This window comes from Oryzias latipes, chromosome 3 (assembly GCF_002234675.1).
Source record: "Oryzias latipes chromosome 3, ASM223467v1".
In the NCBI taxonomy this organism is placed as follows: Eukaryota; Metazoa; Chordata; class Actinopteri; order Beloniformes; family Adrianichthyidae; genus Oryzias; species Oryzias latipes.
In genome coordinates, this window is record NC_019861.2 from 36687782 (window position 1) to 36704287 (window position 16506).

General features: G+C 43.5%; 1 protein-coding gene across 3 annotated transcripts in view; it reads right to left on the minus strand.

Moving 5' to 3' along the window:
• LOC105357636 overlaps positions 1 to 16506 on the minus strand; it is a 315534-nt gene that overhangs the window by 59833 nt on the left and 239195 nt on the right. For all 3 annotated transcript variants that reach the window (XM_023953741.1, XM_023953739.1, XM_023953740.1), the window contains one exon: positions 2870 to 2974. In XM_023953741.1, the coding sequence (XP_023809509.1) occupies positions 2870 to 2974 (105 nt within the window). The remainder of the gene's footprint in view (positions 1 to 2869; positions 2975 to 16506) is intronic.

Here is a 16506-nt window from a genome sequence, read left to right on the forward strand (position 1 = left end):
CACATTCCATCATCCATTTTAGAAGAACATAAACACTCACCTGAGCACAGGTGTTAGCTCACCTTTGCACTAATAGTTTGCATGATTGAATGAATGAAATATTTCACACTAGTTGGTTTTAAGGCATAAGTATGCGTGTGAACACTATCTGTATTGTGTACATGTTGACATGTGGACATTTTTGCAGCTAGCAGGTGTGTTTATAACATTTGAGTGTGTGTGTGGACAGGCCCCGCCCTTTGAGATTTGTAATACATCTGAACCTTACCGTAATGATAAACAACCAGTAAACTTGCTTCTCTATGCTGCTTCATGGTCTTACCCCCCCTCCTATTATCACCCTCCTACCCCCCCTCTCTCTGACATCCCTCTCTCTTCTTCCCTCCTTTCCTTTTCCGTCCGGTCCAACACCAAAGATTTTCAAACATGATTGAAATTAATAAAGTCTGGCCTCTATAAAAGGGGTTTATTCAGACATACCTTTGGTTTGTCTGAAGATTAATAACCCCTGTTGTTAAAATAAAATATGTCCAACACAAGAGGCCCTCAGTTCTCATCTGCCTGTCCAGCTGTTGGACAGGACAAGTTAAAAAGTTAAAAGATGTTAGCAGCGTGTCCTAAGAGTTCCTTAAGAAGTCTCCAGCTTGTTCAGAACGCAGCAGCTAGATTGTTAGCTGGAACTAGCAGAAGAGATCACATCACTCCTGTGTTGGTTTCACTTTATTGGATCCCAGTTGATTCTAGAATCCAGTTCAAGATCCTCCTGTTAACCTATAAGGCCTTACATGGCATGGCCCCGTCCTACATTAACAACCTCATAGTCCCTTACCACCCAAACAGGACACTTCACTCACTAAATGCAGGACTGCTTGTGGTTCCTAGAATCAGTAAAAGTACTGAGGGGGAGGGCCCAACGCAGGGCCCCACCCGAGAAGGGTGCCCACAGCCCCTGACGAGTACCTCATCACCACCCAGGAGTTCTGGGCATCCCCCCGCCCCAACCCCAGGTACGACCCAGGACCCCCCAAGGGAGACCCGCTCTGCGCTCCAGGCAGCCACCCACCCGGCCTACGGTTGGTCCAGGAAGGAGCAAAGCAGGGGCCAGCCGTCCCCACCCAGGAAGGGGTCACCCCGGGGAAAAGGAAATTTGGCGGGGCCCGGCACTCAGGGACAAGGGCCAGAACCCCCCCACAGGGACACGGACACCCCCGGCTCAGGTGTAATGTGAACCCTCTCCCCGCGTGGAGAGAGCACAGCCGGGCCCAGGAAACCGGCACCCAGGGGACACGGCCACTGTTGCCAAGGGTCCAGTACCCCCCACCAGGGATGGGGTAGGGGACAGATGGTCATAAGTCCCACCTTCCTTGCAAAATGTGTGTGCGTGTGTGTGTGTTTATGTTTGAATGTATATTTTGAGGAGTAAAGGGTGTGTGTACTAAGGGGGTGCAGTTAAAATTGGCGGGTAGGGCACTGAGGGGACATCTCCTGATTACTCACAGTGATGTCCCCTCACCACCAAGGGGCCTTAAAGGGGCCACGATGTGAGGTTTTGTTTATAGATAGACAGACAGACAGACACACACACACACATGCTTGTCACTGCCACATCCACCACAATGGCTTTCCTCTGTTCTTTATCCACCACTACAATGTCTGGTTGGTTCTCCATTACCATCCTATCAGTCTGGATCTGGTTCAGAGTTTACTGCACTCCTCTGTATAAGGCCCCACTTCGGTGGAACTATGGACGTGGAACATTCCGTAAATTCTTAGTGGCCAATATTGATGCTTTTAGGCTTCTGCTACAGGAGCCCAGGTGGTACAGAGTCAGTCAGCTGTTTGTCAATGCTCACATCCCCACTTGTAATGCTCTACTACGTAAGCTAACATACAGCCTCATGGAACGCCTGAACAAATCTAAAAACACAATTATAATGTCTCTGACTGATTCCAAATAAAGCTCCTGCCGCTACACTTCCGCCTTAAGGAAACACTGGATAGAGCGATTATACTCTTTTTAATTTTAATTTTATTTTATTTTATTATGTATCTTGCATTTTTATCTTCTTCTATGGACCACATCCAAGTCTGAAATAAAGTGAATTATTATTATACTCTGTGACCTGATCTAGAGGAGTGTCATCAAGAGTGGAGATATTGGGAGGATTTGAAGGAGGATTTGAAGGAACGCGTCCCTTCTTGCCAAACCACAAGATTTTGTCTTGAAAACATTTAGGTCCAGATGCAGTCTAGAGAAGGCATCACATTAAAATGTGATGAAGCAGTGTGAAGGAAGGTGACAGAGTAAAGGAAAGCACCTGAATATGCCAAAGATGATTCTTTCTTCCTCACAGTTTGCACTGCAGCGCTGAATCTCTGCTTTCACACATGCAGACGTAAACATGTTTTTCACAGCTCATCACCATGACAACTGTCTTTTTTCAGAGTATTTTACACGTCACTCTGACCCATCAAGCAGGTCAATGTCAAATTTGAAACTTTTCAGTGAAATTCAGTGAACTTATGATCACTTTGCCTTCAGCATTTTGACAGAACCTATGAGCCTCTGCACGGCCTCCAGCGTTCAAACTTTAGCTTGAATGAATTTAACCTTAGTGCTGTTTGAAGTTGGGGAATATGTTTTATTTAACGTTTTTGGTGGGGACATGTTCCCATAACTGTTAAGCTTGTTTGTCCCAGTTTTAGAAAGGTGCATTTGTGGTCAAAATCTCAACAAGAACAGGACAGACAAGAGCTTCAAATTGAAACAAACCCATTTGATGGCAAAACTACAAGCTAGTTCCTTCTGTATACATTCATATGTGGTGGAGTTGTCGATTAGTGCAGACGGTGTGAAAGTGTGACTCACCATGACAGTAACCCCGGCCAGGAGCACCATGTGCCATCCAAAGGAATAATAGCGCTTTTTGGGTTTGCAGTCTGGATCATTAACGAGCTCCAAAACGAGTTCCTCCTGATGACAGAGATTCATGCAGATGTTACAGACAAAACACATCCATGGAAGGAAAGTCTAGACTGACTTGGAAGCTTTTCTCAGAGATGAAGTCTAACAAAACAGCAGACAGGTGGCTCACTGATGATCACCTGGGGGGTATTCAGGAAGCATGTTTAAACTAGCCTTTTAAACTAATTAGTTTCTAAACTAACTAGTTTAAAATCCGCCTGAACATGCTTAGTCTGGGTATGTCGGTTAAAAAAGACCGGATATGAGTTGGCGTAAATACGCTCGACTTGGTAACCCTGGGTTAATGCACGTGCATGTCAAGTACATAAAGACATTCTCAATGGATCGCCGATTTCTGGAGTCATCATGGAAACGCGTGGAGAAAAAAAGGGAGAGCTATACTTCAGTGAGACAGAGTCGGAAATTAATGACGGGTTATGAAGATTACACGTCCATCAATAAAGTAACACGGCTGCATCATCAGCAAAAAGAGTTTCTGCTTGTAGTTAAAGAACAGACAAAGTAATCGCCCGAGTTTCTGATCTTATTTCTATTTTCCTTGTGACGCATATATATATGTAACTTAACCAATTTAGCCACCTTAAATGAATTACTTCTATTGGTAACAAGTAATTGACTTAAATTTAATAAATCTAATTTCTTAAGTCTATAAAACTCAATAATTGTTTATACAACTCAATTTTACATATTTATCTAACTAAATGTCATATTACTTCAATTTAATTAATATTTTTTCCATCTTAATGAATTATAATTCTTGAAGTCTCATATGTCTAAATTTGAGCCGGCAGATATTCTCATTTTTATAACAAGAAAAAGAAAGAAACAATTTGGTAATAGTGCATATTCATGTAGGAATTTTCCAACATTACCACTACAGTATCTGTGTGTAGGGGTGCTTTATAAACTCATCATTCTCTCCCTCCCTCTCACTCATGGTGCAGAGACTAAAGCAAAGTAGGACAAAATAACTGACAAAACACAGTAAAACAGCTAATCAACTAAACACATTTGGTCAAAAAACCACACTTAAAGCCAAATCCGTCCAGGGAGGCAAAGGGAATGGTATCCCACAATCCCTTGCGTTGCCGATCTGACAGCAGCACCGAAGTTACACCTGCTTTATTGAATTAATTTGAAAGAAAGTAAAATAAATGTCTGATAACTACATGTTATTTTTAAACGGACTTAACAAAAAAATATATTTTTAATGAATTTAACTGAAGCAAATAATTAAGTTAGATTAAAGTAAAAAAGTTTATTTTTCCAACATCCGTATGTGATCTTGTCATACTCTCACGGTGGAAAAAGTATTATCTGAGCTTCAGTGACGTGCAGTGAGGTTAATGGCTGGTGAGGCACTGACGTCATCAGTCAGATGTACAAACATGAACCATACTGAGTAACTAATTCACCATTTGATTGACAACAGTTAACATGTTTTGTTTAAAATATCATTTCAACATGGTTTTTTTCATATACAAACTGCAGCATAGAAAAAAGCACAAACCTTATTATCGTCTTACCTTTACTTGTAAATAAAGCCCATACGCCGCTCCTTCTGAAGAAAATGACTTGCCGCTTGCTTTCACTTATTCTATTATTTTTTAGCTTCATAATCTCAGGGCTCACCGGCGCCCCCTAACATGAGGCATGAGAACTGCTGGCCTCACCCAGCGGCTTTTTTGCCGGCGTTTAGCACTCAGCACAAGAAACACGTCCCTCACATACAGTTATTTATAATAACAAACACTGTACATCATATACATCTGCTAAATTATGTATACTCAGCTAATATAGTACAAGTGATTGAACCCACATACAGAGAAACAGCAGTACCGTCTGACTGCATAGGTATTGCCCAAGGTGAGGCTCAGCGGGCTGGTGCCTCATCGCACGTCACTTCTTAGTATCTGAACGGCAAATGCGGAAATTCAGCGATTTTGAAAAGAAAAAACACCCAAAAATGTTACATTTAAATGGAAAACGACTGCAAAGCACAAATTACTGATTAAATATAATATTTGAATTTATTTTTTCTCTTTTCTTCCCATAATGACAGGTGAGGCACAGCCCCACCTGCCTCTCCTGACTGCACGTCACTGCTGAGCTTCTTCATCCACTAAATCATCTTCAAATGAACACGCCATGCTCCTTCACCTCTCTGAAAACAAACTGACCTTCAACTAAACCTGCTCCGGACCAGGTTATGTTCAGAGCATGAGTTGCCATGGCAACTGGACCTACCCAGAAACATGCCTCTATTTCTGGAACCGAAAGCTGAGGTTATCCACTTCCTTAGCCTCAAACTTACCGTGGTAACTAGCATAACCTGCTTTCTGGAATACCCCCATGCAGGTTATCCTGAGAATCTCCACAACACAGAACCTCACAGCAAACACAAACCAACTTGTTGAACAAAAATCATACCAGCTCTGATAAAATGACATAAGATTTGGTTTTCACAGGAATTGCAGATATTTTACATGACAAACGGATTCTTCCACATACTGGTCTGTTTTTAAACAGCTTAGGAATAAACTTCTCTTATGAAAAAGGCCAAATCAGAATATTTTTTGTCTGTCACTACTGACAACCTTAATAACCCATGGAAATTCTGGAAAGTGATCAAGTCTCTTTCTGTGACTAAAATTATTCAAGCTCTTCCTACGTCTGTTGTTAACGATTCAGTCGTAGTTAATGATAAAACTGAGCTCCTAAATTGCTTTAATGAGCATTTTTTATCATCAGGTTCTTTGTTTGATTCTGCAGGAAAGTCTTCAACAAATTCCTGCACAGAATCCTCTATGGTTTCTGGGGACCCATTTAACTTTGTACCTTTTACTGTGCATGAAGTGCATGAAGCTTTAAAGGCATTGGATCACAGAAAACCTCCTGGCAACACTTTATGGAGCCTTCCTTTTTTAAACTTGCAGCAGATTTGATTGCAGAACCACTTACAATGCTTTTTAATGTTTCAGTCAAAACTAAAGAAATTCCATCAATTTGGAAATCAGATTTTGTTTTGCCTTCATTAAAAGGAGGTGATCAATCTGTGCTGCTCACCAATATCACATTTATGTGTTCTATCCAAAATTCTGGAATCTTTAGTCCGTGTTGAAAGAGTACCAACCCCACTACTATGAAGGTGATAAATGACATTAAAGCATTAGAGACTACAACAATGAAGTGCAACTACTTTTCATGATTTGTACAATTTAAATGTTTGTTTTATATGGCGTTCCAAACAGGAAGTACCCACTTCCTGTTAGGTAAGTAGGTGGAGCCTGACTTAGTGCTGTCATGCCATTAATTATTTTGTGCAATTAATTATCACAACCTGTCATTAATTCATCTAATGTAATTGCAATTATTTTTACCCTAATAATTGCTTTGAAAAGCCTAATTTTGAGGTATTTTAATTTAAATTGGTTACATTGAAGCACAGTAAAAGATAAAGATAAAACTAAAAAAAGTGACTTTGCTGAAGCAGCTGTTCAATCTGGAAATAACATTAAATCTCTGTAATCAATTAATCACGATTAACGTCATAATTTGACACCCTTTAGTTTGATTGACAGATTCTCTGAGCTTGCTTTCAAGGCTTTCCAACAAGTTCACTCCTGATTGGTGAGACAATGTTGACTCAGATCAACTTGAACCAATCACCTCTTAGTAACATTATTTGGTACCAACTTGGTGAAGTCTGTATGCAGAAAAATTAATTTGAATTGACTTTATTCATTTGTAAATGGAAGTAAACCATTTTCTATATATGACGTAAAACTCAGCATGTCCAGTTCTTTTTTTACAGTCAATGGTTTAAAGCAATGAAAAGTTGTATTTAAGACAGACATGTCAAAGGTAAAACCAAATATTTTTGTCTTATTGTTTTGGGAAATTTTCCACATGGCGAATAAACATTTGCATCAAATGAGTCATGTTTATTAGCTCTCCTTTTGGTGAATTTCTTTTGTCCTCCTCTACCGTCTGCATGTTAGGTAAACAAGCATGAGACAGCTCTTGTCAGAAGTCAAAGCACTGTCTCCTTGCCTGGTCACCGGCGGGAGCAGTCTCCAGAGTACTGAATACACTTCATCTCCCAGCATACTTCCTGTATGCCACTCACCTGACTTTCATTCACTCAACCAACCCTCATTACATACTATCCCCATCTCTCCTCTGATGATTTCATGCTTGTTATTGACCCCTATCTGCCTGATGCTGATTTAGCTATGTGGAATTTTAGCTGAGCTAATAAAGCTGCTGCATTTGGATCTAGCCATCTGCCTGTTCTTGTGACACCCCTGCGGTCATGTTACCTGTGTAGCATGTAATTTTAGCTGATGAAACAGTGGAACATGCTGCGATTTTGAACAGTATCCAGAAAAAAACTAGATGATAAACCTGTTGGACTTACAGCAGCAACAGAAAGTTTAATAAAAAGTGATGATTTGGAGCACTGTAGCTACACACCAGTAGCACTCACTCCGATCATTATAAAGTGCTTTGAGAGAGTGATGCTGACCCACATTCAGAGCAGCATTCCAGACACACTAGACCCCCTCCAGTACGCATACCAGCCCAACAGGTCCACCTTGGATGCCATTACCTCCCTCTCACACCTGGAGAATAAGGACTCCTACATCAGGATGCTCTTTATTGACAACACTTCTGCATTCAGCTCGGCCGTTCCTCACAAACTCGCCCACAAACTGTTCTCCCTTAGAATACACCCCATCATCTGTGACTGGCTCCTGGACTTTCTGACTGGCAGGCCTCAGTCTGTCAGAATAGGGAACAGGACTATAGCCAGCATCATCACGAACACTGGCACACCACAGGGCTGTGTTCTCAGCCCCATCCTCTACACTCTGTTCACCCATGACTGTGTGGCCTCTCAGAAGGACAACATCATCCTGACGTTAGCTGACGACACTGCTGTGATAGGACGCATCATTGGTGGGGACGAAGCAGCCTACAGGAGGGAGGTGGCCAGTCTGGTGACATGGTGTGAGGACAACAACCTCACCCTCAACACAGACAAGACAAAGGAGATGATGGTGGACATGAGGAAGGAGAGAAGGAACCCTCATCAGCCGCTTCTTATCTGGGGTCTGGAAGTGGAGAGGGTGAGCAGCTTCAAATATCTGGTGATCCATCTCAGCCAGGACCTCACCTGGACACTAAACACGTCACAGCTGGTGAAGAAAGCTCATCAGCGGCTGTACTTTCTGAGGAGGCTGAGGAGGTTCGGCATGTCCCCAAAGATCCTCAGCAACTTCTACAGCTGCATGGTTGAGTCCATTCTGACCAGTTGCATCACAGGGTACGGCAGCTCTACCGCCATGGACCGCAAATGCCTGCAGAGAGTGGTGAAGACTGCGTCCAAGATCATCAGGACTCCTCTTCCCTCGCTGCAGAGCACATACAAACGCAGGGTCTGCAGGAGAGCTGCCGCCATCGTCAAGGACCCCACCCACCCGCAACGAGAACTGTTCACTCTCCTCCCCTCAGAACGGAGGTATAGGAGTGTGAAGTGCAGGACCACCAGACTCAAGAACTCTTTCTTTCCCTTTGCCATCAGGTTCCTGAACAGCTGAAAGGAGTCTGCAACAACAAACTGCACCTTTGCACATACTCATTGTTCGCTACTATTATTGTCACTTTTGCACATTTGCACTTTTAGAATTGCCACTCGACATCTTGTGTTTTTGTGTGTATGTTGTGTGTGAATTGTTTCAGTTTCCTCTATACTTTTGTCATTCGGAGCAGACAGCAAAGAAAGAATTTAATTGTGCGTTTCTTTCGGGGTCACGGGGCTGCCGGAACCTATCCCGGTGGGATAGGTTGTTGGCTGTTTAGCCGTTAGGTTGTTCAGCCACCCTCATTGCTAAAAAAAGTAAAGACCCAGCTGACTGTGCCTCATACAGACCAATCTCACTCTTGAATACAGACACAAAGATCTTGGCTAAGGTGCTGGCTTGTAGGTTGGAGAATATCCTCCCTATAATTATCTCAAAGGGTTAACCAGGTTTCGTTAAACACAGGCATCTATATTTTGATAAACGCCGGTTACTTAACATAATGTACACCTCTCCCAGGGGGGGGGGGGGTCCCTGAGTGCGTTGTATCTGTCGATACTGAAAAAGCTTTTGACAGGATAGAATTCAACTTCATTTTTTCAGTGCTTGATAGATTTGGCCCCTTTGATTTACACAGAGGAACTCGCCAGGGGTGCCCTCTTAGCCCTCTGCTCTTTGACCTAGCTATTGAGCTGCTTGCTGCAGCCCAACGAGGCTGTAAAGACATAACTGGTATTCTAAGGAACTCCAGAGAAAATAAAGTCTAGTTGTATGCTGATGACCTTCTGATTATTATTTCAAACCCAGGGACCTCACTGACTTTAGCCCTGTCAGTTTGATAACTGTCTGGTTACAAACTGTATCTCAGCATAAATGGGCTCTTTTCCATCAATAATCAAGCGTTCGGTCTGGACTATTCAAACTTACTTTTTATAGTGGAAAAACACAAATTCGCATTTCAGTCAGTCAACTCATGCAGTAAAAAATTTATTTCACATCTTTTTTTGGCTTTCACATTCTTTGACATTCACTTTCCTTTAAGTTAGCATTTCGCATCTTTTCTCCTGTGACGTCATTTCCGGGTAAGCGTATTCCACTGTTCTTGGTAGTGCTTGACTGAGGCTATCTTGTTTGGCACTAGCCTGACTACTATTGCTCACTTTTAGTGTTATTTTGTTTAATATTCACACTCACTTCTAGCACATTTTAGTAGTGAAAACACTACTGTTAAACCGCTTGGTGTTCACTTTTCTCAGTGTGCTAAATAAACCACTTCTCTTTACCTAAACACTGCTAGCCTAGCTTAGAACCTAGCATGGCCACCACTCCTTCTGCCTTTCCCCCTCTCTCCTGCTCCATGTGCCATATGTTTAGTGAGGATCCTGCCTCCTTTAGTGAAGACAGCGGTAGGTGTGTTATGTGTAGTCTTGTGTTAGACTTGGAGGCCAGGCTGGAGCAGTTAGCACAGTGGAAGCTAAGCTGGCTAGCCAGGTCGTTATTCGTAGCGCGGGCCGCGCTACCAGGGCTAACTTAGTTAGCACCCCAGCGTCTTCCCAGCAGCCGGGAGACAGTCAGGGGTTTGTACCGGTTGGGAGGAAACATAGTGCTAAACGCAAAAACTTAGAGCACCCGAGACTCCACGTTAGTAATAGGTTCTCCCCCCTCAGCGACACACCCGCTGAACACTCAACTCTGGTTATCGGCTCTTCTGAAGTTAGAAACGTGGAGCTCCCAGCGGCTACAGTCAGGTGTTATCCGGGGGCCAGAGTTGGTGACATTGAGGGGAACCTTAGGATGTTAGCTCAGAGTAAGTCCAGGTTCCGTCGAGTCGTGATTCACGCAGGCAGTAATGATGCCCGACGGAGGCAGAGGTGGTTAATTTAAACGTAGCTTCGGTGTGTAAACTGGCTAAGACGATGTCCGACACTGTAACTTTCTCTGGTCCCCTGCCAAACTTAGTCAGTGATGAAATGTACAGCCGCTTTTCATCATTTAACTGCTGGCTTTCTAGATGGTGCCCAGAAAACGGCGTTGGTTTTGTGGATAACTGGAGCGCGTTTTGGGGGAAGCCCGGTCTCATGCGGAGAGATGGCGTCCATCCCACTCGGGACGGTGCCGCTCTTCTTTCTAGAAACATTTCTGCTAGCCTTAGTCTGTTAACCTGACAACCCACAGACGAGACCCGGGCGCAGAGCAGCAGTGTAAAACGCTCCTCTGAGCCTCCCTTAGGGTTAGTGCCGGTGCAAAACCCATGCAGGGAAAGTCAAGCAGGTTCGAGCTTTAGCTTATGTGCTGAAAGACAAATGAAAGCAGCGCATCATAGAAACCTTAAAGTGACAGACAGCAGTTCTCACAAGCAGAATTATGATGTCATTAAATGTGGTTTATTAAACATTCCATCCATTTCCTCTAAGTCCCTCTAAGTTAACGAGTTAATCATTGATAACAACCTTAGTCTTCTAGCCTTAACAGAAACTTGGCTCCAACAGGATGATTATGTTAGACTGAATAACCCCCCACCCCCACCCCACTTATGCTAAGTATCAGAAATCCAGGATTTCAGGGAAAGGAGGTGGTTTGGCAGTAATATCACAGTCTAGCTTAATTCTCAGCCGTAAAATTAAAAATGCTTATAATTCCTTTGAAAGCATCATATTGTCTATAAATCACCCAAACAGAAAGACTCGAAAACCTGTTTTATTCATAATTGTTTACCCCCCCCCCGGCCTGTATTCAGAATTTCTAACTGAGTTTTCTGACTTCCTATCGACTATTGTCTTAGATTCTGATCAAACTATAATATTAGGGGATTTTAATATTCATGTTGATGACCCCAATGACTGTCTAGGAAAGGCTTTTGCAGCTTTATTAGATGATGTTGGTTTCACCCAAAGTGTGAATGAACCCACTCACTGTCATAAGCACACCCTGGACCTTGTTCAGTTAAAACACACAGTTCAGCCAGTACTTAGTGATATTCTGAGAAAATACTCTGAGACCAGCTCCCATAGCATCAGTCCTAGTATAAATGACCACTTTGTTAATGATGCCTTACAAGCCCTCAGGAGTAAACTTGGTGTTGTTGCCCCCTTGAAACAAAACCGAGTAGCACCGTGGTTTAACGCTGAAACTCGTTCTCTTAAACAAGAAACCCGTAAGTTGGAAGGAGAATGGCGCCGCTCCGGTTCAGAGCAGTCTCTGGATATCTGGAAACTTAGCCTATTAAATTATAAAAAAGCTCTGCGTAGAGCTAGAAGCCAGTACTATTCAACCTTAATATCAGAGAATGGAAACAATCCAAGATTTCTTTTTAGCACTATTGCTAAATTAACTCGCAGTCAGAGCTCAGTAGAACCACATGTTCCTGTTTCTCTCAGCTCTGATGATTTTCTTACATTTTTCGATAGTAAAATCTCAAATATTAGACATAAGTTAAATCAAGTTATTCCTACTATCAGCCCAGAACAGGCTGAAGCGGTAGAAATGGAGGCATCCATAGAAACCTCTGTAACATTAGACTGCTTCACTGCTGTGGATCAAGCGGAAATAACATCAATTATTACGTCCTCCAAATCCTCATCGTGTCTGTTAGACCCAATTCCCACTAGACTTTTTAAAGAAACTTTTCCCCTAATTAATGATCCCATATTAACAATGATAAATACCTCTCTGGAAACGGGTTACGTACCACATTCTTTTAACTATGCAGTTGTTAAACCTCTTCTGAAAAAACTCAGTTTGGATCATAGCATCTTGGCCAACTATAGACCGATATCAAACCTCCCCTTTATTTCTAAAATCCTAGAAAGAGTTGTAGTTGAGCAGCTTTAATAATAATAATAATAATAATCCATTTTATTTAAAGCGCCTTTCAAGAAACCCAAGGACACTTTACAAAACAAAGGTTAAAAATAGACATTAAAAGCACAATAAAAATAGTAGATAAAATAAAAAGTGAATCAGGATGGGAAGGCAGAAATGAACAGATAGGTTTTGAGTTTAGATCTGAAAGTAGGCAGAGAGTCTATGTTACGGAGGTCAGGAGGGAGGGAATTCCAGAGTTTGGGAGCAGAGCAGCTGAAGGCTCTGCTTCCCATTGTGACAAGTCGGGCGGGAGGGACAGAGAGCTGAACAGAGGAGGAGGACCGAAGAGAACGAGAGGGGGTTTTGATATGAAGGAGGTCGGAGAGATAAGGAGGAGCCAGGTTATGGAGGGCCTTAAAGGTGAACAGGAGGAGTTTGAATTGGATCCTGGAGGTTATGGGGAGCCAGTGCAGCTGGTGGAAAACTGGAGTGATGTGACTGAAGGAGGGGGTTCTGGAGATGATGCGGGCAGCTGAGTTCTGGACCAGTTGAAGCTTATTGAGGGTTTTTTGTGGGAGACCAAAGAGGAGAGAATTACAATAATCTAAACGGGAAGTGACCAGACTGTGAACCAGGATAGAAGCAGAGGGGACAGTGAGGGAGGGGCGTATACGATTAATGTTGCGTAGATGGAAATGGGCTGACCGAGTAATGTTATTGATGTGGGACTGGAAAGATAAGGTGCTATCTAGGATGACACCCAGACTCTTTACCTGAGGGGAGGGGGAGACATAGGATGAATCAATGGAAAGAGTTAGACTTGTGCCTTTGGAGAGGGTGGATTTGGAACCTACTAGAAGTAGCTCAGTTTTATCACTATTGAGTTTGAGAAGGTTCAAGGTGAACCAGTTTTTTATTTCAGATAGACAGGAGTGGAGAAAGGAGGGTGGAAGAGAGGAGTCAGGTTTACTGGATACATAGAGCTGGGTGTCATCCGCAAAACAGTGAAAATTAACATTATATTTACGGAAGATATTGCCAAGGGGAAGAAGAGAAGTAATGAAAAGAAGAGGCCCAAGGACAGAACCTTGGGGGACACCAGAAGAGACAGAGGAAGGCTGAGATTTAAATGATTTAAGATGAATGAATTGGGTGCGGTCAGAGAGGTAGGATTGAAACCAACGGAGGGGGGTGGAGGTGATACCAAGGGAGGAGAACCTTTGGAGGAGGATGGAATGAGAAATGGTATCAAAGGCTGCACTCAGGTCAAGGAGGATGAGGATGGTGAGGAGGCCAGAATCAGCTGCAATGAGAAGAAAATTGGTGATCTTGAGCAAAGCAGTCTCCGTGCTGTGGGAGGGGCGGAAGCCAGACTGAAAAGGTTCCAGAAGATTATTGTGTTTCAGATGATCATAGAGTTGAGAGGCGACTATTTTCTCTAGAATTTTGGAAATGAAGGGAAGGTTGGAAATTGGACGGAGATTATTGAATACGTTGGGATCTGAACCGGGTTTTTTCAGGATGGGTTTTACAGCTGCCGTTTTAAAAAGTGATGGGACAGTACCAGATGAGAGTGAGGAATGAATAATGGCAGTAATGAGCGGAAGGAGAGATGGGAGGCAGGCTATAACTAAGGATGTTGGGAGGGGATCAAGAGAACAGGTGGTCGGTTTGGATTTAAGGATGAGAGAGGAAATTTCCTCGTGGTCAGGCAGTTGAAAGGAGGAAAACATGTGATTGAGGGGAAAATAGTCAGGGATGGGAGGGAGGAGAGAAGAGCTAAGCTGTTGATGGAGGACTTGAATTTTATGGTTAAAGAACGACATGAGGGAGTTACAGGTTTCAATGGAAAAGAAATGGGGAAGGAGAGAGTCAGGGGGGTTGAAAATAGTGTTCATCAGAGAGAAGAGAGTTTTTGAGTTGCCTTTGTTTGTGGAGATGAGTTCAGAAAAATAGTTTGTTTTTGTGGTAGAAACCAGGTCCTTATACTGAGTGATATGTGATATATAAATTTTCTTGTGAACGGTTAAGCCAGTTCTTTTATAGAGTCGCTCAAGCTGGCGACCTTTGGCTTTCATGAGACGGAGCTCAGGGGTGAACCAGGGAGCAGATTTGGAAAAGGAGACAGGGCGAGTTTTGACAGGAGCGAGATGGTTGAGAGAATCTGAAAGAAGGTTGTTGTAGGAGGAGACGAGTTCATCAGGGTTTGGTGTGTTAGGGATCGGAATATCACGTATGAATGAGGAAAGTGCGTTCACATTGATATTTTTAACATTACGAAAAGACATGAGACGGGAGGGTTTGGTGACAGAGTGATGGAGATGTTAAATGACACAAGAAAATGATCGGTTACAAGAATTTCATCAGCAGAGCACTTAGTTGGGATTAATCCAGAGCAGCAAACTAAATCTAAGATATGTCCTTTAGAGTGGGTAGGAGAACTGACGTGCTGGGTAAAGTTAAGGCTGTCTAAACATGAGCTGAAGTCTCTGGTGAGAGGAAGAAGGCTATTGTCAAAGTGAACATTGAAATCACCCATCATTATTACATTGGGTGAGAGGGATGAGAGATGGGAGAGAAGAGTTCCAAGTTCATTTAAAAAGTCAGAGTTTGTCTTGGGAGGGCGATAAACCACAGCCAGAACAGTTGGGGTGGGGCCAGGAAGCATGCAGGCAATGCATTCCATGGAGCTGAAGGACGGAATCTCAACCTGCAGGACTTACCACTTCTCGCGATGTAATAACGCGAGACCTCCCCCGCGACCAGTGCAACGTGGTTTGCAGATGTAAACAAAGCCGGGAGGGGTGGAATCGTTAAGTTGTGAGAAGTCATTTGAATGCTGCCAGGTTTCCGTTAAACAGAGAAAGTCAAACTTACGGTTAGAAATTAAGTCCTGCATCAGATGACTCTTGCTCAAAAGTGAGCGGATGTTAATGAGACCGAAGTTGACTGAAGCGGTGTTGAGATGAGCGGCGGGACCATCCGTGGCTGCCGGTCTAACCAGGTTGGCCAGAATTCTGTGGTCCACAGTGCGTCCAGTGTTGTGATGATGACGACGAGTGGATGACCAGAAGGAGCGGATAGGTTCAGATGAGTCCTTGTTGAAGTGCCGACGTGAACCACGGTGAATGTATCTCCGGCGCGGTGGGAGCGGAGGATCCGTGCAGGTGTTCAGCGGGGGCGGGGGAGCGGGGATGTGGAGGCGAAGCCGAAGAAGTTCAAAAGAAGAATACCGGATAATCCCAGCCACTGGATGATGGGAGAGCCAGAGGAGAATCCAGGTGAGAGCTGACCAGATGAGCAGGTTGGATGACCACATATCTGGTGGTTGAAGTTGTAGGAGGCCAGACGCTGAAGTCAGACGGGGGGCTCCGAGAGGGGGAGGAGGCAGTCGGACTTGAATTAAGTTTGTTATTTTGTTTGTCAGGGCACGACAACACAATCCAAGTGTCACTTTAACAAGCGTGATATCTTGCCTCAAAACTTGCAGTCCAAAAATCCAGAAAAATAAAGTTAGGTGACGAGGAGTTACCGGTGAGCAGCGGCAACAATCATGCCAGCGTCCACCCAACCGGAAGTTGTAATCAAATGTTTCTAACAATCTAGCTGCTGCACCTACAGGACAACAGCCACATTGAAGACTTTCAGTCGGGGTTTAGACCTCACCACAGTACGGAGACTGCACTAGTTAGAGTCTCTAATGACTTGTTATTGGCCTCAGAAAAGGGACTACTTTCTATTCTGGTCCTGTTGGACCTCAGTGCAGCCTTTGACACTATCGACCACAGTATTTTAGGCATAAGCATAGCCCCCAATTTCACAGTTAGAAACCTTGGGGTTTTATTTGACCAGGATTTATCATTTAAGGCTCACATATCTCAGGCGTGTAGAACTGCCTTTTTTCACCTGCGGAATATTGCTAAGATCAGAAATCTACTTTCTAAGAGTGATGCTGAAAAACTCATCCATGCATTTGTTACGTCGAGGCTGGATTACTGTAACTCCTTGTTAGCAGCGTGTCCTAAGAGTTCCTTAAGAAGTCTCCAGCTTGTTCAGAACGCAGCAGCTAGATTGTTAGCTGGAACCAGCAGAAGAGATCACATCACTCCTGTGTTAGTTTCACTCCATTGG